Source organism: Hippocampus guttulatus, chromosome 5 (assembly GCF_054856545.1).
Source record: "Hippocampus guttulatus isolate MCC_2025c chromosome 5, RoL_Hgut_1.0, whole genome shotgun sequence".
Taxonomy (NCBI): domain Eukaryota; kingdom Metazoa; phylum Chordata; class Actinopteri; order Syngnathiformes; family Syngnathidae; genus Hippocampus; species Hippocampus guttulatus.
The window spans coordinates 8,864,834-8,892,147 of NC_141265.1; the positions used below are offsets into that span (position 1 = coordinate 8,864,834).

At 42.2% G+C, this 27,314-nt stretch overlaps 1 protein-coding gene across 15 annotated transcripts in view; it reads left to right on the forward strand.

The window, feature by feature from the left end:
* Positions 1-27,314, forward strand: part of rimbp2b (RIMS binding protein 2b) — an 88,288-nt gene that overhangs the window by 45,495 nt on the left and 15,479 nt on the right. For 11 of the 15 annotated variants that reach the window (XM_086111529.1, XM_086111530.1, XM_086111532.1 and 8 more), the window contains 14 exons: positions 4,334-4,423; positions 7,491-7,613; positions 10,027-10,131; positions 14,522-14,572; positions 14,847-14,867; positions 16,295-16,496; positions 17,063-17,211; positions 17,592-17,671; positions 19,125-19,234; positions 19,318-20,196; positions 23,209-23,360; positions 25,225-25,890; positions 26,103-26,252; positions 26,318-26,488. In XM_086111529.1, coding sequence (XP_085967655.1) covers positions 4,334-4,423; positions 7,491-7,613; positions 10,027-10,131; positions 14,522-14,572; positions 14,847-14,867; positions 16,295-16,496; positions 17,063-17,211; positions 17,592-17,671; positions 19,125-19,234; positions 19,318-20,196; positions 23,209-23,360; positions 25,225-25,890; positions 26,103-26,252; positions 26,318-26,488 — 2,949 coding nt within the window. Of the gene's footprint in view, positions 1-4,333; positions 4,424-7,490; positions 7,614-10,026; positions 10,132-10,544; positions 11,164-14,521; positions 14,573-14,846; positions 14,868-16,294; positions 16,497-17,062; positions 17,212-17,591; positions 17,672-19,124; positions 19,235-19,317; positions 20,197-23,208; positions 23,361-25,224; positions 25,891-26,102; positions 26,253-26,317; positions 26,489-27,314 lie in introns of those variants that run through there. The other 4 variants (XM_086111534.1, XM_086111533.1, XM_086111537.1 and 1 more) reach the window with 4 other exon arrangements.

Genomic DNA, 27,314 nt, shown 5'->3' on the forward strand with positions numbered 1-27,314 from the left:
TGCATAGTACCATACTCTGCTGTAATACGATATGCAAATATGAAGTATTCAATGAATTTAGCAAGTTCTGACGTCATGGGTGTGTAGACAAGTTGAGCGACTGTGTGCTCACATCGTCTGTGTGAATGACAGTAAAGTCGAGCTTTGCCATCTGGTACCTCCACCCTCTCGGCAATTAAGTGTACCACTCTAGTCCATCAGCCGAGCGTGTCATACCAAGGCAACTTTGCAAGCGACACTTGAATATGTCCTGTGCCAATCAAAGATCAATAGAGGCAGACGGCAGAAAGTCAACAAGTCGAGGGAGTGCAGTGCATCTCTGTGCCGTCACATTGCGCTTGCTGTCGGGTGTTGGAGGCCTTCTGTCTTGTTCCTCGTTTCCTCAACTGCGAGCTGTTTGCAAACTCAACGCCTTCTGTTAAAAGTGTGATTGGCAGCGCTTTTATATAAGCCTCATGGCATGCATTTTTCCCCCCCTCACAAGTATACTTAAATTGCCTCAGTCTGAAGATTCACACTTCTCTCTGAGGATTTTATGGCCATGCAGATTTTGAAGATGTGCTGTAATTTTGCACCAGTTTGGCTTTACAATTCATGATCGATCACATTTCTCAATGAGTGCCTGACAGGCAAACACCTCTGGTCATTTGGGCAAAGACAATGAATAAATAAGGATAGTTTTTACTAAGTGTGTAGGATGTGTGTACAGAGCATCAGCAGATGGGACTGCTACATTGAGTGAAGGAGAGACGAGCGAGCGGAGTCTTTGCTTTATTGGTATGTTCAGTGGCACCACTGAGTCATCCGTCAGTCGGGTTGACATTAAGCACACATCTGTGGTCCACCAAGCTGAGTCAGGCCATGTCTAGACATAACCCACACTTCAATAAACAATAAGGACCAACTCCACCAACACACTAATTACATTTATTATTCATGTAATTATACAGACTACATTAGATTGCACAAATATTTTCACTTTACACGAGTAATCCCAGGATACTCATGGACGTTCATTACGATAGCCATTTTGCAACATAACCTGGGCATTGCTCTCTCAGGATTACAATGTGTAACTGTGTCAACACTTCAGAGGGTAAACAAACAGGAAGACGACTTTTTCTTAGATTTTGCACGATATGGTCTTTGTCATCTCTGTTTTCGTTAAAATTATTGCCCCTGATTAAGATTTGGGTGCCTAGCTAAATTGTCTCTAAATTGAGGGATACATGGCTCTGAAGAGATTTTGAAGCTTTGAGAGACAAAATTCATGCAGGCTAAATTCAAATTCTGGTTTCCTTAATTAATGGAAAAGCAGATGTCAGTGTACAGTGTATATGTAACACTGTCCACAGGCTTTGGTTTAGTCATGATTTCTTAGCGCTCATACTAGAAGTATTATCATTCACATACATTAACATTATTTGTGCTCCAACCAACCATATTCTTTCTCAACAATTTTATCAGATTTTCACTCACCTCACAGTCATATATTCAGTTCTGCACAGACATAATTGCCCTTGCCGCATGAGGGGGAAATCTGACCTTATGCAGTTGTCCCCCACCACAGTAAAAGTGTTTGGTGAGCACAACCCAGGTCACTATTTAACATGTGCTTGATACTCCCCTTCCAAAGTATTTTGTAAAAATGACCACGTGCAGTATTGCAAACTGAAGTTTGAGATGGTAAAAAAATAAATAAAAGTTCACACGTATTGAACCACAGGAGGGTTTGTTTAATAAACCAGATGTTGCATACTGTATAAGATATCCTTTATTTGTCCCGCAATGGGGAAATTTACAGTCAGAGTTCAGAAAGGAAAACACTGGGTAGGGAGAGGGAATGTGTGACAAACACTCAAAGATCATTGTCTACTTTTAAATGCAACCTGTCTGGTACCGCCTGGCAGAATAGAAAGTCCTCCAAATTTCACCTTGCCAGGGGCTATGTACAATGCAATCAATTGAGCCAGTGGGCCTCAATGTCAGCTGGGCATTCTTTATTTCTTCTCCCCGCAGTGTTGTATGAAAGCGACACGTCTTTCACTTTTGGATAAAAATAGGTTCGAAGAGTGGAGTTTTTATAACACATTGACGTTGCCTTTGGAGTTTCAACATTGAAAGACACATTTCTTAAATCAGGATGTATGCATGCACAAGATGTCACATCCATCCGACTATTGCTGCGAGTGCCGCTCGATATCACAAGCTTGAGAATGCTTCTGCTGCAAAGTGTGCTTTTACGGTGACCAGCAAAGACACATTCATATTCTCAACCCAAACATACAGCACGTAAAATATTAAAACTACACTTGGATTGAACAAGTGTGTGAGTGTGGATGTAGAAACTCGGGGAGTTTTGGTCATATTTTCAAATGAATGTTTAAAAAATCCCAAAATGTTGGCAAGGATAAAATTCTTTGACAAAAATGTTTGTTTACAAAAAGCGCAAGACCGACAAAGTACAAATGAGATCACTGGTACAAAGAACCAGGATAAAACGAGAAAAACCAAAAGCACTTTCAAAAGATAAGGAACAAGATAAACCTAAACTGCTGGTCGCTCAAAAGACAAGAAAATCCAACACACGAGAAGTACCAACTGAGAAAAAAATGTTTGTTTACAAAAAGCGCAAGACCGACAAAGTACAAATGAGATCACTGGTACAAAGAACCAGGATAAAACGAGAAAAACCAAAAGCACTTTCAAATGATAAGGAACAAGATAAACCTAAACTGCCTGTCGCTCAAAAGACAAGAAAATCCAACACATGAGAAGTACCAACTGAGAAATAACAAGGACTCGGTACATGAAAAAGTACTAAGACAAAAACGTGGCATGAAACAATGAGGCAGAAAGTCATGAACGGCTCGAATAATCAGGCAGTTGAAGACGAGAGTCGTGAGCAACGCTGAATAATCCGACAGCCAGTTGTTGGTGTGGCAGAGTTTAAATAGGCAGTTGGTTAACGAGGAAGATTGCTGACAGGTGCGCCGCTGGAGGGCATGCCCTCCTCTCCAGCAGGACCCGAAACCTAAACAAACAGAACCCTGACAAAGGTCAGACAGAGATCAATTTTTACTGCAGCTTCTTGTTTAATGTCGAGATCAGGTACGCCACTTCACCGTATACTACCGTATTGGCCCGAATATAAGACGAGTTTTATTTTGCATTGAAATAAGACTGAAAAAGTGGGGGTCGTCTTATATTCGGGGTCTAGACATTATACCCATTCACGACGCTAGATGGCGCCAGATATCATTGAAGCGAATGCTGAACTTGACTCCCCAGGCCAAAGTGAACCCCTGCCACGAAGAATAAAAATAAAAATAGCGGTAGCACGAAGAAGAAAAATAAAAAATTGCGGTAAGAAGGAAAAGAGAAGAAAATAATAGAAGAGACAACAGAAAATGGAGAAACGTAGTGACAATCTGGAGAAAAGTGGGTCGAAGTTATGACAATAATACATTTCACTTCATTTATAAGCGCCTTTCAAATCACTCAAGGACACTTTACAACCAAAACGAGAACAATAAAACCACAGATAAAATTATAAATAATAAAAGGAGAGATGAATTTAAACTGAATAGCGATTTTAAATAGTTGACGCCGGCAACATCGTCGTCGCGAGGAGCACGAGCCGACCCAGCCAGGCCGGCCAACACGCCGTGTTTTGATGATATAATTTACATTTCAAAAACCAGAAGCCATTTATTTACGAATGTGATTGCACATTAGATTTGAATGAGGCAAAATAACATGCTTTTTCTCTCAAGTATATTGTTATAATTATTGGTTTCAGATGTACTGTAATTATTTTCTGCATAAAAATTAATATGGTGTTCAAAAAGTCTTTTTTCAAACTTGAGTCTTGAAAAAGAGGGGGTCGTCTTATAATCAGGGCCATCTTATATTCGGGCCAATACGGTACTTCACCTTTGTTAGTTTTTTTTTTTTTTTTTGGCTTATGTTTCAATTCTGTTTATTTGTATTGTACAAGACGGATAAATGGTGCACAATTGCTAAAATTAAACAATTTACCCACTAGTGTGTGTGTGTGTGTGTGTGTGTTTATGAAAATGTCCTCCTCCGTGGGCAAGGAAGTGCCCACGGCCATAGTCTTGGCTAATCCTTGTCCCTGAAAATTATTCTGTCAGAGAATATTAAACATTCTCTGACAGAATAATGTAATTAAGAGTAGAAGAAAATACAGAGCCCCCGATTAGGATGAGCAATACTGCCTCCATCACCAGAATATAGCACTAATAACTGAGTTCACTGCATTATATTTGGCAGTCTAAACCCAATTTTTCCTCTGCCTTTTTATGCTTAGGAGAATGAGCTTCAAGACTTTTTCCAGGAGAACACACACTTAAGCCTCCGGTTTTTCAACGGCAGTCATAAACCATCTGAATATGAGAGGGTAAGAGGCAACAACCAAGATACACACTTGCTGTCATATCTGATTTTAAATGAGCCACTGTTGAACTTGCATGCTTAAAAGTGAGCGTCTGCCAGTTTGGGAGGCTGTGGAAGGAATGATCCAAAGAGTAGTCAAGTGTTATCTTTGTATAAATCAAAACATTTCTTATGATTGAATTTTAACAAAGAAGAGTCATAGTTAAACAACAATATGTAATGTGATATGCCGCTTGAGAGGATTGAGAAAGCTTTTCACTTTATTTTAAGAATGAATATAAAGCTACCTTCCTAAATATCAATATATTTAAGGGGGTTCTAAACATAGTAAAAGTTTTCTCGGGCTGACTGGTAGTATGGAAAAATAGTGCCCTACTGTCTGATGGAGGACACTAACAGATCCTCTGACTATCCAAAAAGCATTCATCTTTCTTTCGTCCCCACAACCTTAAACGTCTTCTACAGTGAGTACACAAAACTCAGCTACTAAATCAACAAAAAAGCTCAGTCTCGATGGACGGTAAGGCAATTAAATGAAGGAGTTTATTGGCAGATAGTTGCTGTTGGGGCTGCAGAAGAGTGGGATGCTGGTTATTGATGTCCTCTCTTGGGACTGTGGGGTAGCTCTTGAGGTTGCTGTCCCTGAATTGTTATCATCGGGGTTGATTATGAGAAAAGCATTTGGCAGGCCTTGATTCTAAACGCGTTGTGTGATTTTCATTAACTTCTGAATAAAGCAAGAAACCATTTATACGGTAAGTGAAAAAAACCCCGACTAATGTGCCGAATGGTACTGTGTGTGTGTGTGTGTGTGTGTGTCTGTGCGCGCGCGTGTGTGTGTGTGTGCAAATATGTCGAATACACAATAATAATAACAATAATACACAATGTTACTTGTGCAGCAAGCGTTTGATGGTATGTTATTCCGCCATCCATGAGAGTGCATTACACTGTTTAATGAAACCCCAGTTGGAGTTGACGGTAAAACAAAACACACAACGGAAAGAGTTACACATATTGTAGTTTTAAATCCAAGACATGATTCAAAAAAAAAACATTGCCAGTGTTTATGCTCAAGTCAATGTGAAGTGCTACTGATATGTTTGTGATAAAGTAGCATCGACTTCCGGAATGAGATTTCTTCAAATAAAAACAAATATTCGTACACAAGCGCTGTAGAAACACAAATGATAGGTAATAGAACAAGACCCAAAGGCCCAAATTCTTTTCAACCCGCAACAAACAAGTTGTCTTAATGGAACTCCATGCAATATTTTTCTCTTATCTTATTCTAATGGTGTATTCCATGCATGCACGGCACCACACTGCCCCTAGGAGGCCAATGCACATACAGCAGGAACAGCTACTATTTATTTTTATTAATTGCTTTTTATTACAAGTAATTTAGGATACTATTATTTTGCATTGTTACCAACTTATTTTATGGTTGTACTTTCAAGTTCCATTAAAGGTTGTGTTTTCAAGGAATTTTTATTGTCTTGCCAACACACACTTTCACATGATGTGGCATGAAATATGACACCTGAGGTCCCAGATTTTCCCAGTCCATCCTAAAACTTGTAAAAATACTAAATAAAACAACAAAATAATAAATACGATAAAGTGATAAGGAAGATGCTTATTCTGTCATGGTTCGAGAACGAACCGAATAATGTTTTAGTATCCCAGAGTGGTAGACACCAGACAAAACTCCGTAACAAAAATATTTCACAAAAAACACACCGACAAAGCAGAAACAGAAATCGCTGGTCAAAAATGACCAGGGAAAGAAAACCGACACTTTAACCAAAAGCACTTGCAAAAGGCAAAGAAGAAATAAACCCAACACTCCCAAATGAAATCCCAAGAATTCAATTCACCCGACGCAAGAACGCAGAGAACCAGGACAAATACAACGAGAGGTCTAGAAAAATGATCACTTGAGCAACAGTAGTAGCAACGTCAACAATAATCCGACCAACTGCTGAAAATTTGTCAGTCCTTAAATACATGGCTCCATAATGACAACATTGACAGCAGGTGTGCACAATGCAGGATGGACTCCAGTCTGCCACCTGCTGGAGAAACAAGAACAGGAACATGACATATTCATGGTTCAAGTGTGCACTAAGATGCAAAGCAGCAAAGGTGTTGCTGCAGCAGAATGAAAATTCACATGAATTGCACATGATACTTGCAAGGTCATTTGCACTTGACACAAAGAAACGAGTGTTCAACAATAAAGTATTCGACGTGCAGGGATGAACGGGCATGAGACTATGATGGTAGTTTTGAGTCGGTAAATATTGTCAGTTGAATAATTTTGAAGTCAATGAATAAGCCTTTTTATTTATCGGGATTTCAATATAAATCTAAATAATTGTGCTGATTATTTATTCTCCGTAATAGCCTCAACCTACCCACGACATACAGTATTATGATTTTCTTAGGTTGGTTGTGCCACACATTGGTCAGACAGCCATCGTGAGGAGACGCTGGCTTTTGGAAGTGATATAGTTTTCCACAAGGGCTGATTAGGAATTCGTGGCTGCTCTGAGAATGGCTGAACACACCATTCACCTCAGTGGGGGTCTCAAGGGCAGAAAGAATATTAAGGAGAAGCAAAGATTTGAATGTGCGCAAACAACCACCAATTTATTTTGTAGTCTGCTTACTGAGACTGAGAGGCAGTGTACGTCTTGGACTACTCAATGTTGGATTCACAACGGTGCAAAAATCCGAAGAAATTTGTGCAAGGCCATTGACAGAAAGTTGTGAATTGAAGCATCTGGGTTGAAACATTTCATTTTGAAATATGTTGGATCCCATTTTTGATCAAATGTTGACATATTTACTGTATGTATTTTTACTTCCAAATTAGAATCTAGAAGAAAATATGTACATACAGTATGTGCCAGTCTGCTCACTCTGTATTGGGCAATTAGTGCAGAATAAGCCCAAAGTCAAACTCATGTTGCGGTCAAACGCTGTGATTTTCACCAGGAAATCAAACAAAGCCGACAAAAGCGGCGCAATCAAACCTTTGTTCTGTCCTTGTTTTGTTTGCACAGGTGAAGTCTGAGTATGCCCAACTCAAAGATACGCTCGGTGCTGTGACGCAGGAGAGAGATTTAGCCCTGTGGGAGAGAAACCAGCTCCAAGGCAAACTGGAGAACCTAGAGCAAGTGCTCAAGGTGAGAAAAGCAGCTCCATGGTTACAAGTGTATCTTCTTCAGCTTCCCAATTCAAGAGACCACTAACCTTTGCCGGAACGGACCCCTTTATTGCGCTAAACTACCTTCTTCTGGCTGCCTTAACGCTATACTCGTCTAATGTCCCTGACGTGTCTGTTGCCTCCTAGTATCATGCTGAAAGGTCTGACCAGGAGGAGTGAAAGAGTAGAAGCTCTGCGTTTCTCCCTTCTATTCCACTATTTCATGCTTTGCCCATCCCCTCTCCCCACTTGCCTCTTCCCCCCCGCTAGAATTAAAAGGTATCGCAGCTTTCCACGAAGCAGTGTTGTTCAGCCCGTTCTGAATGCTTCTTCATTGATGGGATGCTTACAGACATTGGAATGCTCACCTTGGCTAAAAGACCACAACTGTGTGGAATGTGATTGATGCATAAGGCGGAGTGGAAGAGCAAGTCTGGGTCACCGCCCCCTATGATGATATTGTCACCGACACCCACATTATCCTTGGGCTTCTTCGACTAGCACGCATGTGTCATTGGCTCCTTTCACTTTATCGTGTCACAAACGTTCACTCGATGGGGCATAAGAATGGATGACAGGTGGAGCGAACTCCATTCACTCCTTTGGATTGAAGTTATGGATGATCACAGACATGGAGGCACACTTTGAAATTTGCTCACCCTTTTCATGTAACTCCGCACTTAAGATACAACTTCCACTGCCAGTCATGAGATTTCTGACAGGCAATGTGTTACCTAAAAGGGGAAGCAAAATTGGCTTGATGTGTATTTTGATTTTTTTTTTTTTGTCTTCATCCAAATGTACCTTGGCACAAATATGGATCTGATTCCTGCTGCTTTTCACTTGGTATTGACTTTTGTCACATAGCGTTTGCTCTGATAAACAGTGTGAATGCTGAGAGATGAGCTTTCCTAGGCAAACGGTGTCCCCACAGCATGGGCTTACTGAGTCCCAGTGGGTCATTGGGAAAGGAGCAATGATCTCCCGCGAGCTGCACGAGTCAGCAATGTGAAACTCTGTAGTATCATCAGCAACCGTTTTTGTTTGAATGCTGAGAGAAAAGCATTTACATGAATGCTATTGGAATGACACAGCTGCTTCTTTTTACTTTCCTGCTCGATAGCGGCGCCATCTCTGAGTAGAGGCCAACTCACTCCAAGAACAAAACACGCTTCTTATTCAGCGTGAGTGAGTGAGCTCTTACTTTTGTCAGCCCATACTGCGTCGGGTTTCCCTTATATCATTTTGGACTTATTCTACATTAAGACAAAGTACACGAATATGGACAGAAAAGAAATGGCGTGACAAGGATGCCGTAGCATCGCATCAAAAAGATTGCACTGATGTCCTCCTTATACTGTTATACATAAGACGTTGATTTTTGCATTGAAATAAGACTGAAAAAGTGGGGGTAGTCTTATATTCGGGGTCTAGACATTATACCCATTCACGACGCCTGATGGCGCCAGATACCATTGAAGCGAATGCTGAACTTGACTCCCAGGCCAAAGCGCACCCCTGTCACGAAGAATAAAAAAAAAATAGCGGTAGAACGAAGAAGAAAAATAAAAATAGCTGTAGCACGAAGAAGAAAAATAAAAAATAGCGGTAAGAAAGAAAATAGAAGAAAATAATAGAAGCGATAACAGAAAATGGAGAAACCTAGCGACAATCTGGAGAAAAGTGGGTCGAAGATCGGCCAGGCTAACGGCAGCTGAGGAGAAGTTATGATTTTATTTACATTTCAAAAACCAGAAGCCATTCAGTTACGAATGTGATTGCACTTTAGTTTACATATTTAAATCTTCAGATATTAAGATTTGAATGAGGCTAAATAACATGCTTTTTCTTTCAAATATATTGTTATAATCATTTGTTTCAGATGTACTGTAATTATTTTCTGTATAAAACTTAATTTGGTGTTCAAAAAGTCTTTTTTCAAACTTGAGTCTTGAAAAAGAGGGGGTCGTCTTATAATCAGGGCCGTCTTATATTCGGGCCAATACGGTACTTCTTGCAGGCTGATGTGCTGTAATGTATTCACCAACATTGTCATCCTGAAAGTTGTTATTTTATTTTATTTATTTTTTGCATTCTGGCCTGGAAAGAACATTTGTCAGCAGTCACACATCATTTATTAGGGAACTGCAGTTTGGAGTCTATGTTGCGCTCATCCTTCAGGGTGTCAATGAGGTCAGGACACTGTACACTGTTAACCAGCTTGTGCGTGTGTGATGCGGGCGAGCATGTAACACTTGTATTGAGTGGAATTCATCGTAAAGACCGAGGATGCACTTTGCAATGGCTCTTTGTCCCACTAACATTAGCCGTCTTTATGCCCTTCTCACACAATCCCTCCCTGGTCCTCCAAACTCTCATCCCCCTGCGGACAGCATATGCGTGAGGCTGCGGAGCGGAGGCAGCAGCTCGAGGTGGAGCATGAGCAGGCCTTGGCTGTACTCAATGCAAAGCAGCAGGAGATTGACCTGCTTCAGAAGGTAAGAGAAGTCAGGTTGTTCAACGGTAAAAGCTGTAGCGTTCTTGACAGCTGTTCTTGTTTTTGCTCAGCCGGTGTTGGTGATGGGCTTCAACAAGCTGTTCCGCTATTCCAGGCTGTGCTACGTCACAATAAAACTGAAAGAGTCCTTACACCTGGCATCTTTCCGACAAGTTGTCATCCCTGGCACTACTAGAGCTGTCCACCGTGACCCCATCCATCCCTCAGCTCTCCCTTCCCTACCTAATCCTATCTTTTTAACATTTCAGAAGCACTCTTGTTGTCACAAACAAACAAATGGTGCACTCCAATTGCAAAGTAGTTATGACACCTTTTTGAGGCCTGCTTATCCAAAAAATGCTGGCCAAGACCGTTTTGGTACTTGGCCTTTATTTTTTTTTGTGCACTGGAACTGACTTTAATGTCAAAACGAGTGGAGCAAAGGCTGAGATTGTTGATAGTGTGAACGTGATTAGAATTGTCACCAGTTCTTTCTGTGTGCAGCTCGGGGTTGCTGCTCTAGCGTTGCGCTAACTTCACAGTTGGCCACTTGCAGGCAGCGTTTTCTCTCATTCGCAGAATCTCATTCCTGTCTTATCTGCCTTCAGATGCGCTGCATTCTCTTAAGTGATTTGCCTGCAAAATAGATTCAAGTGTTCAATCAACGTGTGCTTTCATATTTTCTCCGAGCAGACGTTCCCTGTTTTAAAAGACATTTACTTTTCTCCCACATTTTTTTAATCATCAGATGACTTGCAAATGCACTAACCATCATCAGCTTGGATACACAAACACAACACCACCGACAACACAATTCCAGTTTTGCCAGTGTGATTTTTGTTGTTAAATGACCTGTTATAAGGCCACAACATGTTTCCTGATTTTCTCTTCTTGCCATTACTCAAGAAAAAGGAACTCATTACAGCTAAACTGGTTGGAGCCTGCGACTCCCTTCCCCCGCATTTCCTTCAGGAGGTTCTCCCGAGTGTTGGTGCATCGGTCTTGGACATCATCAACAGCAGCCTCTCTTCTGGTATAGTTCCCCAACAGTTTAAACATGCCGTGGTCCAACCCTTGATCAAGAAACCTGGTCTTGATCAAGATGTGCTGTCAAGTGTCAGACCCATTTCCAAACTGCCTTTCATTTCAAAAATTCTGGAAAAAGTGGTGCACATGCAGTTGAAACTTTTCTTGGATGAACATAACATCTTGGAGGTCTTCCAGTCAGGTTTCAAGACGATGCATAGCACGGAGTCAGCCCTGTTACGCGTTTCTAATGACATCCTCCTGGCAAATGACACTGGAGACCACGTGTGTCTAGTTTTACTGGACTTAACTGCAGCATTTGATACAGTGGATCACAGTATTCTGCTGACTCGTTTGCATCACTTGGTGGGCATTGGCGGTAGTGCTCTTGAGTGGTTTAGGTCCTCTTTAGCTGACAGAACCTTTTGTGTCAGCCTTGGCTGCTCTGAGTCACGCACTGCTCCCCTGTCATGTGGTGTTCCACAGGGCTCAATTCTGGGGCGTCTGCTGTTCTCGCTGTATCTGCTCCCACTGGGTTCCATCTTAAGGAAACATGGTATTCCCTTCCACTGCTATGCAGATGACTGCCAGATCTATGTCCCACTGAGCAAGAAAGACGCCTTCTCATTAAGGCCACTCCTATTCTGTCTGGAAGAAATCAAAACCTGGATGGCAAAAATTTCTTGAATTTCAATGAAAAGAAGACAGAGGTGATACTGTTTGGTCCCAGTGGCCCTTGTACATCCCATCCTGTAGACTTGGGCCCCCTGTCTCCTTATCTTAAGTCAGCAGTCTCAAACTTGGGCCTTAAACTTGACAGTGATTTCAAACTTGACCGGCAAATTGGTGCCGTTGTTAAATCCAGCTTCTTTCACCTGAGACAGCTGGCCAAAGTAAAACCTCTCCTCTCTCATGAACACATTGATACAGTAATTGATGCCTTTGTCACATCCCGGCTCGATTACTGCAATTCCCTTTACTTTGGAGTCAGCTAGTCCTCCATTTAGCGCCTTCAGCTGGTCCAGAATGCCGTTGCCCGCCTTTTGACTGGTACTCATAAGAGGGAGCACATAACGCCTACTCTGGCATCCCTCCACTGGCTCCCCATACATTTTAGAGTTATTTTCAAGATCCTCTTATTTGTTTTCAAATCTCTAAATGACCTCGCACCACCTTACCTCTCTGAGCTCATCCGCCCCTACACACCTGCCCGCCGCCTCAGGTCTGCGGACCAGACATTATTAGAAGTACCAAGAACTAAACTGAGGCTCAGAGGGGATCGAGCCTTTTCTGTTGCTGGTCCCTCTCTCTGGAATGACCTCCCACTGAACATTCGGCAAGCCTCCTCGCCGCCCATCTTCAAATCCCTCCTCAAAACTCACTTGTATTCTTTGGCATTCGACTCAGCATGACTTAGATTTGTTCTTGGTATTACTGTTCGGTGATTTCTACCGTCTTTGTTACCGATTTCTTTTACTGTTTATTGTATATGTTAAATTGCTCCATGTACAGCACTTTGTATGCAGCGATGGCTGTTCCAAAGTGCTCTATAAATACAATTGAATTGAATTGAACATCTGGAGGCTAGAATGTAACCGTTGAACGTTTTTTTTTTTTTGCTCTCAGATACATGTACATGGAAAAAAAATTAAAGCACAGCAGAATCAAACTTCCAAAAAATGTTCACTTCGATGTATCAAGACCAACCTGCCTCAAGCAAAGTGCATGAACAAGCGTGCATTAGGAAGTGCTGTCAGGCATCTTGTTGCTATTTTTAGCCAAATGATCCTTGAATGCAAAGAGTCAATTATGCTCCGAAAACTGGAGAACTCCAACCTCGAAAACCAGAAAGTTTAGTCTGTTGTGATCGAAGTTCAGTTTGTTTTCCCCTCGGTGCCATGTTTTGTCAGGTGTGAACACAGTAATTGAATTTGTGTTCAGACTGAGCCAAAAGGTTGGTTCTGCTAACAAATGTTTTGGCTGCAGTTTGGTTGTGGTAAGAAAGCAAATTGAGTTTGATCCATTCCATACGGCAAATGAACGAATTACGTTGTGGCACAATGAGCAAGAACAATGTTGATATTTGCTGGTTGTTAGCGATCATTGCTGATGGTGTCATGATTCGCTCAATTGACTTGTTTGACCAGCTTGGGTTCAATTTAGGGATACGCCAAAAATTCGGCGACAGAAAAGTTTTGGCCGAAAATTGCCCAAAAGTGCATTTTTGGGTTGAAAAACTTTGGTAATTGAAACAGCGTGACATAAACAGGAAGCTGTAACAACGCAAGCATGCATCGACGGCCCGTTGAGCTGAGCAAAGTTAGTGCCTTGACACACATAAATGAGCCCGGATCCAAATTACAACAGCAAATGTGAGCAACATGCGCCCGTGGAGTGACATGAATGGACATAAAAAAACAGTTCTAAAGCTTCTTCTTTTCGCCACTGACTGTTTTCTGTTCGGTTGTGCGCATTTGCTTTTGGCACCTGTCTGCAGTTGTGACGTTTGTCTCCTTTTGATGACGTATAGGTTGGATGAGCGCGACCTGAGCAGCCAGACTGCAGTCACATCAGATACATATTCCGTTTAAATCCACAGACAAAAGAGGCCTGGGTCGGGTTTAGAAAAATGAATTTATACTGTTCACAATGATGTATAAAAATAAAATTTAAAAATCCATTAGGAAACATAACATCACGATATATTTGGAAAAACACAGAAAATTATGCAGTCTGGGATCTTTTTTTTTTCTTTGATATTTTTAAGGTCCCGTTTATTTTGTGAGGGGGGGGGTCAGGTTTTGGCATGAGTTTCCTCATTTTCAATTTTTGGTTCTGGCCCAGATTTTTCATTTCGGTCCATCCTTCACCCAATTCCCATTCAGACACTGCGAGTGTGAATGGTTGTTTTTCTCTATGTTGTATGTGTCTGTGATGTAATCTGCCTTTTGAAACCATCTAGAAAAGGTTTCAGTTCGTCATGACCCTGAACATGATATATCGGATAGTAAATTGAATGGTGGATGTTTATTGGCTCTGTTTCAGTTAGTTATCTATACAGAAAGCCTCCTTCTTGTTTACTTTCATTCATATGTTGACAGTCTGAAAAGAAACAGACTGAGTTTTTGTGCTGGAATAAGTGTCATGTTACTATCCTGTACGTTGCAGGTCTACCTAATGTTATGGTTTGTGAAACTATGCCTAGTTTTGCACGGATTGTTTTGTGCATTTTTGGATTAACCAATTTCAATGAAAACAAACCTTATTTTGGAAATATTGTGTGAGAATTTGTCATTATTATTTTAATGAAAAGTAGAAGAATAACTCCAATCATGTCGACCTGATCTCGTACCTGTGTTTTACAGGCTCAGGTTGAGGCGAAAAAGGAACATGAGGGCGCTGTCCATCTTTTAGAGGTGAGCTTTTGAACTGAGCGGCGAGGCTTTGTGTGGTTCTCGTATGTTCAAGCAGAATGGTAGAACCTGCAGGATAGAGCTCTGTTCAACCTCCATATTGGTCAACTGCTCTTACATCCAACGACAAAACAGCCGTCCAAGTTGTACTCATTGTTTTTCTCAAGTTTAGGTTAATTGTCATGTTGAATATGTATTATTATATACACGAGTGATTTCACTTCTGTCTCTCTTTCTCTCTCTTTTTTTTTTAAACTGTGTGGGTGTTGATACTTAGAACCACTTGGACAGCATGCAGGTATTTCAGAATTCTTTTTTTTTTATTGATGTAGTGGATATTTTAACATCTTCTCTTGTGCTATCAGTAGAGGCACTTCAGTTTATTCTTTGTTATAGTGCAAATGGCTCAACATCACAGCTAGTCATGGAATAAATGCGCAATCCAACCATAGTTTTAGAAGAGTAAAGTCTACGTAAACAGTTATACTGGTTATATTTTGTTGGATTTTGGTTTTGTGAGAAACCTCTCCTCGGACCTTGCTACTCACCCACCTCGTATTCCTCCTCCCTTCAATGCACACTCACACACAAGACTCTGAAACATGACCGACCGTATAAACACGGCTTCTCTTTGCATTGATCACAGCAAAATATTCAGCCCATTGCTTTAATATTTGATGAAAGGTTTTGACAAATGAAACTTTCATAGCATCCATAAAGCAAAAAGACGCCAGTGACCTCATGTGCCGCAACATTAGGTGCACCTGCACAGTCTAATGAGATCCAACAGAAGAGTTGTAAGAAAAAAAATTTTTTTTTGAAGATAATGTTTTCTTGACACAGTCAGATATGTATTAATTCATAATTTATTCGTATACTTGTAGTTTGCAGTGGTGTTGAACTGCACTGCATCATAATATTTTGCCGCGCCTAATAAGAACCGACTCCATGCAACCATTAGAGCATGTAAAAAAGAAAAAAAACCTTTAACTTGATTTATTTGATCATACCCTTATAATATATTTAATGACTTGCTTAGTAAAAGTAAAAGCCTCTGTTCCCACACCAACTACTGCATATGATCAATGATCGTTGCATGTGCATGTGTTACACCGTGCCTATTCACCACAGGTGTCCAGAGCTGCATGTTGATGTGAAGTATTTATCTTTCCATGGAAAAGATGGTACTGCATATAACAGCATGGAACTACTTCCGGAGCATCACTGTATGGTCAAAAAAAAATAATCCATGGTGGTTAAAATGGCATTTCCAACACATCCATCCATATACAGTATATATATACGGTATATACATGCATTCGCAATGTGAAGTAGAATATTGTGCAAGCGAGAAAATGAGGCTTCGGCGCCTCGGTTTGATTGAAAAACAATGAGTGGCCTTTTTTCCATTGATGCATTTTACATTGAACTGTTGTTAATTTCTGAATTACTGTGATGCATGCATCAAATTTTGTCTGCTATAATTGTCCATATCCTTTCTGTACAGTAGACAGTTGCGGGAACACCCATATTCTCTGTACAGTACTGCACAATGTAGATCCCCGAATACAGTGGTGTGCTCTCCAGCATGTGATTATTTAGCATCTCGCAACCTGCGGATTTCTTAACATTTCCATTTGTTTTCAATACTATTGCGCCCTCTGTCATTTCCCAATATTTGTATTTTTGACCCACACCTGTCCTCTTTACCCTGATCGCCATCAGGCCAAAGTGCGCGAGCTGGAGGAGAAATGTCGGAGTCAGAGCGAGCAATTCAACCTGCTGTCCAAAGAGCTGGAGAAGTTCCGTCTTCAGGCGGGCTTTGACATCCTCAGCACTGAACCTATGACAGCGTGTGAATCTCCTTCTTCTCCCAACAAATCTCTGTCCCAGCTTCTAAATGGATTGGCAGCCCCCATAGGCAAAGGTGAGACTGATTTCTGATGATTAGTATGATTTTCAAGAAAGAAAATCGTACTTTCTGGGGCATACTTTCTGGTCTATTGTAAAGTGTTTTTCTTTGTGAAATGCATGCTGCACAAATACCTGTCTTTAAATGTGCTCTTGGCACTTGAGCAAAATTTACATAAAACCTTCAACTTTTACATTTTTTTTAATCTGTCATAAATGTTGACATTTTCCCACTTGACAACCTTGCATTAGCAGTTGCATTCATGGGAATCGTTCAGGTCATGGTGTTATGCTGTAGTGCTTAAATAACTTACATAAATGCTCAGTTGTGGTTGTAAAATCATTATAAATTCTGACCAAGACCATTTGAAGATTAGTGTGTAGGCATATATAAAAAAACTGTATTCTTTTAAATGATGTCATGTAAATGCCATATGCTAACAGATTGACTGAGATCGACTATAATTTGTAATAGTTTTCAAATGTGGTTGTAATTAGTATTTGTTTTGTTTTTTTACTGTCTTGTCTTCAGTTCTGTTGATTGGCTGTGAGGCGTGATAACATGCTTTCTTTGAGCCACAGGCAGTGAGACTCTGGCAAGCAGATCTTTGATATCGGAGTTCATTCGTCCACTCCAGACCAGTGGAGACAAACCGGAGCTCCTCTCTGTCAAGCCAACATTCCTTACTCGCAGTCGAGGCAGCAGTTCAGCAAGGACACTTCTATCTGAGGTCTTGGATAATGTTCACTTGAATATTGTACCGCTACATGTAGACGGTGAATGAAGGAGAGAAAATGATATTCTTTCAACTAGCGTTCCTTCCTTATATGCATTAAACATTCAGTGCAATTCAAGTACAGCAGAGGCATGCACAAATACCATCATGGAGGATGTTGGGTCCGCCTTTCTTTCCTAGGGGACCACAGCAATGTTCATGAGGCAAAGTGGCATCTCCACAACAGTTCTAGTTTCCACTTCCAAGTGGAAACTAAACTTTTTGCCTTTACAATCCAGCTGTCAGTTATTTCTTTTATTACTTTATTAGGCACCGACTAACCTGTTTAATAATATTGAGAATGTTTTTCAAAGAGCTGCATTTTTCCTCTCCAGATGGACAAAGAGCTTGGTTTGACCACCAGGTCTAAGCCACGGTTTACAGGGAAGGTCCGCCTGTGTATAGCTCGCTACAGGTAGGTTAAAAAATAAAAAGATATGTGGGGCTGTGGTAACAGTCAAAAGGCCAATTGCACAAGCAAAAATAAATAAATACATAAAAAGTAAACTTAATCAAAGAAAATGTTATAACTGGCACATCATCATTAGTGCCTGCCTGCCTCAGTGGTAATGTACAAGATGTCTTTAACATCATCAAAAGATGTGTTCTTTTTCATTTATAGGACTTTTTTTGGATACAATCTAAACATTAGTTTTGTGTTTTGTTAATTGCACAACACCAAAACATAAATGAGACTAATCAACTACAGATGAGGCACAAGTTCCCGTCCAAACACTTAATGCTCCACTTACATTATGTTGCCAATAGCCACGGCAGCCCAGTTTGACTGACCGAAACACAGTGAGCCACGGTATTTTGGCCATTCTTTTTTTCATATTCAAGTCTTGATATCAAAGGCACAGTGCATTTCGTTCCCCGATTTTACTATGGGACACCTTTACATTCCCTACCGGTCCATCATGTTCTGATGGGGTGACTCACCCATGTCACGTTCTCATTCTGTTTTTCATGGGCCAAGGTCTCGAGAGATGAAACGTGTCAGCTATGGAGTATTTTACCATTGCAGACTCAAATGAAGCTCCCCTGCCGGGTCCCGATTTATGTGTCACAGCGTAGTTGAATGAAGCATGCCGTATCAAACCGTCACGTGCCGGTTCACATCCCATGTTGCGCCTTTCCTGTTTTTTGCCCAATGGCCTGAAACAGGGTTAGCGTGGTTGCCGTGAAATCATTATAAATGAAGCATTACTATTTACTCAACCTGGAAAGACATGCCCAGTCATAGAATAGATAGAGTAGAGTAGTACACATCCTTTTTCACCAAGGATGTGTCTTTTCTAATCAATTGTTTTAGTATCCATCCATCCATTTTCCGAACCGCTTGATCCTGGATGCTGGAGCCTATCCCAGCCGTCTTTGGGCAGTAGGCGGGGGACACCCTGAATCATCCATCCATCCATCCATTTTCCGAACCGCTTGATCCTCACTAGGGTCGCGGGGGGTGCTGGAGCCTATCCCAGCCATCTCCGGGCAGTAGGCGGGGGACACCCTGAATCAGTTGCCAGCCAATCGCAGGGCACACAGAGACGAACAACCATCCACGCCCACACTCACACCTAGGGACAATTTAGAGCGTCCAATCAGCCTGACATGCATGTTTTTGGAATGTGGGAGGAAACCGGAGCACCCGGAGAAAACCCACGCAGGCCCGGGGAGAACATGCAAACTCCACACAGGGAGGCCGGAGCTGGAATCGAACCCGGTACCTCTGCACTGTGAAGCCGACGTGCTAACCACTCGACTACCGGGCCGCCCCAATTGTTTGAGTATTTAATAATATTGTGGTTCTGGTCAATCCATAAATGGGAAACAGGCTAAGATTTTGCTATTTTGTGCTTTTGTGCTAGTTACAATCCTTATGATGGGCCAAATGAGCATCCAGAAGCAGAGCTTCCCCTGGTGGCAGGAAAGTACCTCTATGTTTACGGAACAATGGATGAGGATGGCTTTTATGAAGGTCTGGTGCCACATATAGTTTATTCTCCACTTTCTCAATTGTACCCCCATTGCCAACCATCTCGTTCCCATTTTGTATTTTAGGAGAGCTCCTGGATGGCCAACGGGGGCTCGTCCCCTCCAATTTTGTGGATTTTTTAAAGGAGGAGACAACCTCCATTCTACACAGGGACTCAGTAGCTAAAGAACCTGGCAACCTCAACCACAGTAGCCTGGGACCTCAGAGACTGGGAGTCAGCAGGGGGATGGAGACAGGTTTAGGCAGCCTGCTGTCTGACAGTAAAGAAGGCTGCCTAAACAGCGGCAGCGGCAGTAGCCTGGGCATGGACCTCTTGGGCTCCTCCAGCAATGGGACGGGAACCTTAGATGTCAATATTGACGAGGTTGGTGAAAATATTGTGCCTTATCCTCGCCGCATCAACCTGATTAAACAACTGGCCAAGAGCATCATCATTGGCTGGGACCCCCCTGTGGTACCTCCTGGCTGGGGCTCCATCAATGGCTACAATGTCTTGGTGGACAAGGAGATACGAATGAGTGTCCCCTATGGGGGCAGGACTAAGTCCCTGATTGAGAAACTCAATCTCGCAACCAACACCTACAGGATCTCCGTGCAGAGCGTTACTGAGCGCGGTTTGTCAGACGAGCTCCGGTGCACAGTGCTGGTGGGAAAAGATGTGGTGGTGGCCCCTTATTACCTGCGGGTGGACAACATCACGCAGAGCTCCGCTGAGCTCTCTTGGATGCCCAGCAACAGCAACTACAGTCACACCCTCTTCCTCAATGGCGCAGAGTACGACATGATCAAGGCCGGCGGGTATAAATACCAATTCTTCAACCTGAAGCCCATGACGGGTTACAAAGTGAAGGTTGTGGCACAGACGCACCAGGTGCCTTGGCAGCTTCCGACTGAGCAGAGGGACAAGAGGGAAATCTCTGTGGAGTTCTGCACCCAAACTGCAGGTGAGTCTGCAAATTAACTCGCTATCAACCATCCATACTGTACATTCAAGATACCCAATTAATTATTCAGTAATTACCAACACAGATTTGGTTTGTAAAATAATATTGTCACTTATACAAGTTTGGAATGTTAGTTTGAACCATATTCCCTCTTGGCCTGTTTTCAGTGCCTTGTAATCTTCCCGTGCATGTTGCCTGGGAAGCAAAGCAAAATAGAAAAAAAAATCATAACACTGAAGGTGTGGTCTTTTCAACCTTTTATAATAATGTATAGGATATTCTTGTTTGTATATTTGTATTAAGAATTGACTTGCTATGTTTCTGACCACAAAACAATGAGCACGTACTGTTTAGCTTTGTGAGTGGTGACAAGATCAAGCTGGAATTAGTTGTACAGTGTGTCCACAAAGTTTGGGTACATAGGAGATTGGAGTGGTTCGCTTTTCACCAGAGCGTCCTCCTCTTGACTTGAAGAAGTATATATATGTTTTTTTTTTGTTTGTTTTTTTACCATGGCCCCACCTGGTTGCACTGCTAAATTACTGGCTTGTTCCACTACCTAAAATAAACTACAGTGCAACATTGACGTTTGGTAGACATGATGTTTTGGATATTGTTGAGAATATGTTCAGCATTTTGTAGTTTTGCAAATTGCCTTTCAAATTTTGCATGCTGTGACCTTATCTTCACTGTACCATCAAAATATTATTTTAGTTCTTTTAAATGTGTTGGGTTTTTGTATTTTAGTGGGATAACCAGGCAGAGCCTGTGCGTAGTTTTGTATGACATGTTGGTCTCGAACTACCAAATTGCAGAACGTGAGCTTGTTGCCTCATTTACATACAGCATTCACACTATTTTCTACTTTTGGGTTATTCTTGTGTTTTGCTATAAATAAAAGTGACAAAGCTAATTTTACCTAATAGACACGTTTACATTGGCTCGTAGTCACATGCTACAAAAATATTTAGACGAAGCATGCAGCTTAAAACCTTTGTCAATTTTTGTTATAGGGGTATTTAGTGTCACCCTATGAATGCGATGGACTTTTTAGCTCTTGAAGACACCTTGTGTGAAACAAAAACTTTGTAGGTGCCTTGTCCAGTTCTCCAATCGTAGGGCACCATCAGTAGCCTGAAGCGGATGAAAGTGCTTGGTCTTGTTTTGCAGACGTTGGTTGCGCAGAACCGCTATCGTCACCATGCGCTGAACTGACCAACGGGCACGCCACGAAAATTGCGAGTTGAAAGGAGTTTTGGCAAGTGAAATGACTTGACTCCCTCTTGTGACCGGATCCAATTCAGCACTCTGATCATTCAGAAGATCCAAAATTGCAGTGCTCAATCGGCAGGATGTCACCATAATTTTTTGTTGTGCCATGCTGGCATCGCTTTGCGTGCTGGCGTGCGCCTGCCTTGCAGACCCAGTACTTTAAAGAAAGAAACTCAGCGATCACAATTGGCGCAATCGGTAGACACAATTTGGGATGTGTCCCATTAATCGATCAGCTTCCAAATCTGTTTGCACCGGCACTCAAGTTCTTGCCAATTTTTGCATCTCATCATCTTTAGCAAATCAGACTCTAATTATACATCCTGTATGAATGAAGGTGAATGTAAAGGATTTTGTCAATAAGTGTCCTGCGTTTTGGTTATGACCAGTCTAAGGTTTCTCTGGGCCAAAGTCAGCCATGAAAGACTCCAGCTCGACTGCGGTCCTAATGAGGATAAGTGGTATTGAAAATTGATGGATAGTTTTTCATTATTTTTCATTGGAGCCAGTATTCAAATTTTTTACACCACATGAAAGCAGGCAATTAGGGGTGAGATGAATGTATTTGGGATGTGTGTTTGTGTGTTTCGGGGGAGTTATTGGAGATGTAAGGAGAAGGAGGCAGGGCTTTAATTGATTGACAATCGGGATGCTGCACAGAAATGACAAGATGATGAATAGAGAAAAGGGCATCGTAAAAGGCGTCATGCTGTGCTTTTTCTGTTGGAATCCGATGAGAAAACCTGCTGAGAGTTCATTTCATGACGCGTCCATTGAACAATTTAATTAGAGGCGCTTAAAATAGTCTTCTATGCATTGCACGGCTATTGATAAAGAGGGCGGCGTCTGGCTGAACTGTTTGTAGATTGTAAAATTCGGCAACAGTTACTGGATTCATTTTAGCACTGGCACTAATGAAACTTTGTTTGTGTATCCAACAAAAATGCATAGCTGTAATGCTTCAGTGTTGATGGGGTCGGCCACGAAGTTATGTACAGATTCACCCCACGGATTAGTCAGCACATCATTTTATTTATTCCAACTGTATTTTGCATGTTATTAAGCCTTCATTCGATAAAACAATGCAATGTTCTCAGGAACAAACTTTCAGTATTATTTCTGGGATTACTGTATTACAGTGAAAACCTTTTGTTGTTTTATTGAGGAGTCTTTACTGAGTATTATGTCATAGAGTAATATGTAAGGACTTTATATGAACATTTCTGTGATAAAAGATCGTATTTTAACAGTAGTCACAGCTCAGAATTAAATATAAGATGCATTTTGGTAAGAAATAAAAGAATAACGGATCAGTGGTTCACTTCCCTGACTATCGTGTAGGCAGGGTGGGTTCAGTTCCCACTAGGTGACGGTGTAAGTGTGAGTGTGAATGGTTGCCCGTCTTTACATGTTTACCTTTGACCCATCGTCACTGGGTATTGACTAAAGATGCTTTCGACACTTTAATGTAGAAAATGGATGGATGGATGGTTTTTAGGTTAAATGATCCGTATAAAGTACTGTGTTACAGCTGCAGCTGTTGTGAAAGCTCTATTTACATAAAGGTGGATCGTATTGGATTGATTGGGAATAAAGAAAAAAACTGTGTCATCTGGTGGGGCACTCAACAAGATTGAGAACTGTGGAATTTGTCTCACACCAACTCGTCAGGGGAGGGTGGGGTAAACCAAATTAGTTGTATCTTTTAAGACTATTTATCTTCTCGCTCGTGGTCCCCAGGGCCCCCACTCCCTCCACAGGAGGTTCAGGTCCAGTGTGGTCAGACGCCCGGGGTTCTGCAGGTTAGATGGAAGCCCCCGCCGCTGACTACAGCTGGTACTTCCAACGGTGCCAGTGTAATTGGCTATGCTGTATGCACAAAGGGACAAAAGGTACCTGGTTGTTGTTATTCTTGTGAAGCAATGCGAAATGTTTAGTGGTGTTCTTTTGCCACCTTCTGGAGGAAGGTAATAATGTCAATACCCAGCTAAAAATCAATAAATAAATACAACGCTCGACTATCAGCACGTTTATCATCTATAATGTGTGTGTTTTTACTCAGGTTTAATAATTACAGAAGAACCTCTTTAATGAATAAATGAAAGTCATACACAACTCCCAAAAAGTTTGGGGTATTGATGTCAAAGGTTTTGCGAGGTAGTCATGTAGGACCCCAAAAAAGCAGGGAGGCAGGGAGGAGCAGGGTGGAACTGACCAAGATGTTTTGAATAAAAATACAAACAGGAGTACACTGGAAAAACACTAACAACAAGTGCTCAAACAAAGTCTTGGAAATCACAAGGAGCCAAAGTAACAAAAGAAACCCGTGACAGAAAACAAAACGTGACAGGAGCGGAGCACACAGACACTCACAACTCACAATGCCCCAACAAAGACTGACAGAACTCAGGGAACTAAATACAAGCAAAGTGACGAGACAACGAGAAACACCTGGACAAGACACAAAGGGTTGAGGGAGCTGATTGGCTAAACACAAGGGACCCGGATGGCGACAACAGGTGGCGACCAAAAGGGCTCATGAGGGAACAAAACCAAACGAAACCAAACAGAAACATAACAAATGGGCTTTTGGGTAAAAGTTCAAGATGAACGTAAAATGCACTCTAAATTTTACAGGTGAACTGTTCAATGTCTCAGATGTTTTGGCACACGTTGCTCTTCTCGAACAAGGTGCTGGAGGACTGGAGGACAAAATTCACAACAGTTTCCAAGGATGATGCCTTTTATGTGGCTCTTCCACTCTCTCTCTGTATCTGTATTTCATCCTACTGATGACACTCAATGACACTCTAAGTAAGATCAGTGGCCATTTCTCTCTCCATAAATCTATTTTGAAGCAGGGCGATGACGAGGTACTGTTGATCTACTCGGTCTCGGGCTCATGATGTCATGAAAATATGAACAGCATGATGAAGAGGGCGATTGAAATACCAATTCAAATCGAACCAGCAAATGTATTGATCGATTCATGGATCTTTTGTGAATTTTGTATTTCAGCTCCTTGTTGTGCAAAACTTACTTGAACACGTCCATTAAAAAGGTGCAAAAAGTTTACCTGGGCACTGTAGGTTCATCCTGAAATTTCACCTGAACTTTTTGTGAGTAGTGTACAACTTTATTTATGGAGTGGAAGGCCAAAGAATAAAAATGTGTTTTAAGATGAGTTTTGAAGATGGACAGAGAGATAAACGTGAAGCAACCGCCCGCTAAACCGGAGATCATTCCAAAGGCCGGCAACTCAGGCCCCCTCTTAGTCCTCGGTATGTCGAGTCGTGTCTGGTCTGCTTGCTTGATGCAGAGGTGGGGCAGCTCAGAGAAGTCAGGTGGGGCGAGACTATTGAAAGATTTAAAGACAAATGAAAGAATCTTAAAATGCACTTTAAAATATACAGGGAGCCAGGGAAAGTTGGCCAAAATTGGAATAAGGTACTCCCTCGAACGATTTCCAGTTAGGAGGCAAGCAGCAGCAACTTGGACCAACTGGAGACGCTCGAGGGAGGACTGGCTGACTCCAAAATAATGTGCATGACACTAATCCAGCCGAGATGTAACAAAGGCATTAGATTCCAGTTTCTAACGGCTGTTGTGAAAGGAAGGGCTTTACTTTGGTCGGCTGCCTAAGGTTTTAGAAACAAAAGAGGGATTTAAGTTTTACCAAGTTTTACCAATTTCCATAAATGTTCCTACTGTAAAATCTTTTGTTGATGCTGCTGGGTTTTTTTTTTCTTTTTGCAGATTGCAGAGGTCTTGTACCCCACAGCAGATTATGTGACTGTAGAGTTAAACAGAATCCAATGCCTGGAGGCCAGGGAGGTCATCGTAAGGACGTTGTCAACTCAAGGAGAGTCCCAGGATTCACCTGCGGCCATCATCCCGCATAATTTATTGGGCTCTCCTCACCTGTCGCATCGAACTACCGGGCCACCGCACACTTTGCCGCACCCACCGTCTCATCCCGCCCTCTCCCAAACTCATCCTCCTTATCCATCCACATATCCACCCATTCATCCTCAGCCACAGGTGCAGCCTCTGCCTCGGGCCCAGCCACACACGCTGCCCCACGCACAGACGCACTCGCAGCCCATCTGTCACTCTTCGCCCCACGCCAATCCGCAGTTGCAGCGCCAGCCCATGCCCAAGTCCAAAGCGCTCATAAGTGCCAGAGAGACAGAAACCAAAGAGCATGAGGCGAGCATACGGCCCGCCCCGCCCTGGGAACGCTCCCCTTCCCCGCTGCCTCCGATGCGCGGACCCAACCTGGAGCCGCCGGCCTTCCAAACACGGCGTTCGCCCTCTCCTCAGAGGATCCTGCCTCAGCCTCAGGGAGTCCCCATCCCCAACACTATCGCCAAGGCCATGGCCAGGGAAGCCGCCCAGAGAGTGTTTGCCGAAGGCAACAGGGTATGACAATAGTTTCACTGTCAATCACCTGCAACATAATTATTGGTTGAACTACACGAGCAAGAAGGCGCAAGGTTAAAACCTTAATCGGGAACACTCACACACGTACGGGAAATCAACTCCCCGCTGCACGGGACAAAGAAAATAATTCAAACCTTATTTAAAAACGGAGCACACATCTTAACACTGCATGATCTGATATCTCTTATCAGGGGGAGAAGAGGAACATCTTCAGCGAGCGGGGTAACGCCCTACACCCGCTTAACTCCGATGAGGAGGAGGACGGTTACGATTCTCCTCATGCAAGAAGAAAAGGGGCTTCGGTGGATGAATTTCTTAGAGGCTCTGAACTGGGCAGACAGGTATTATTAGGTTGTGTTTGTCCAAACAAAATACATGGTCTAATTTGTTTCATGTTCCCTCGTAGCACCATCACCATCATCACCACAACTACAGCCATAGTGAGGAGTACTACACAGAGAGCAGCCGGGGATCAGACTTGTCCGACATCATGGAGGAGGACGAGGAAGATCTCTACTCTGAGATGCAATTAGAAGAGGGCCGCAGGAGGAGTATCAACTCTCACAACTCTCTAAAGGTACGACTGCACACCTCGGGTCTGGCGACACCGAGTAGGGAAGATGGTGGAATGGTCAGGTTGGGTAGCAGGTGTTGGGCATCACCTTTCCAAGGTTTTTTGCAACCAAGCCCACAGTGGCTTTGCCTGGCTGAGCGCTACTGGATTAAATCATCTGAATTCACCCCGCCCTGCCCCTCCAGTTCTGCTTAATGCAATGCTGAGCTCATGAGAATGGCTGCGTATACAGCACATACAATAGTTCGTATAGCATGACACCAGATGGAGGCTGAATACTAAAACAACGTGCATTCCTGGTTTGCGCTGCATTTTTGATGTGCTTTGTGTTTTACGAGTGTAAGACATTTCTTTTGTGATTTTATATATAGCCGATATCTACATATATATGGAAATCAGACAAATGATACCAATGTACAATTGCAGTGGGTGATGGCATATCGTGTGCACATGGGAATCTCATTTAAGTGAGCACTTAAATGTAAATACTCACTTTTGCTCATGTCTGTCATGTTTTGGCATTTAATTTTTACTATTGGCAGTTGTCGTCAGTGCAATTCTGTGGTCATTTGTTCTGTGTGGATGTAAAACCATAATGGTCACTAGGTGTCGTGTTACATGCTGTCAGAAGTAAAACTGCTCAGACTTTAGGATCAAAATGGCACGGAATATGAAATTCACATAACCGATTCATCGATGGAGTTTATTGTTTATTGGATGTGTTTATTTTAAATCAAATTTCACCATTGTTTTTTCATTGCCATTTACTTGTATATAATTGTTGCAGACGTCGTACCCCCTTCTTCTAAAAATACTTTCAGCACCTTGA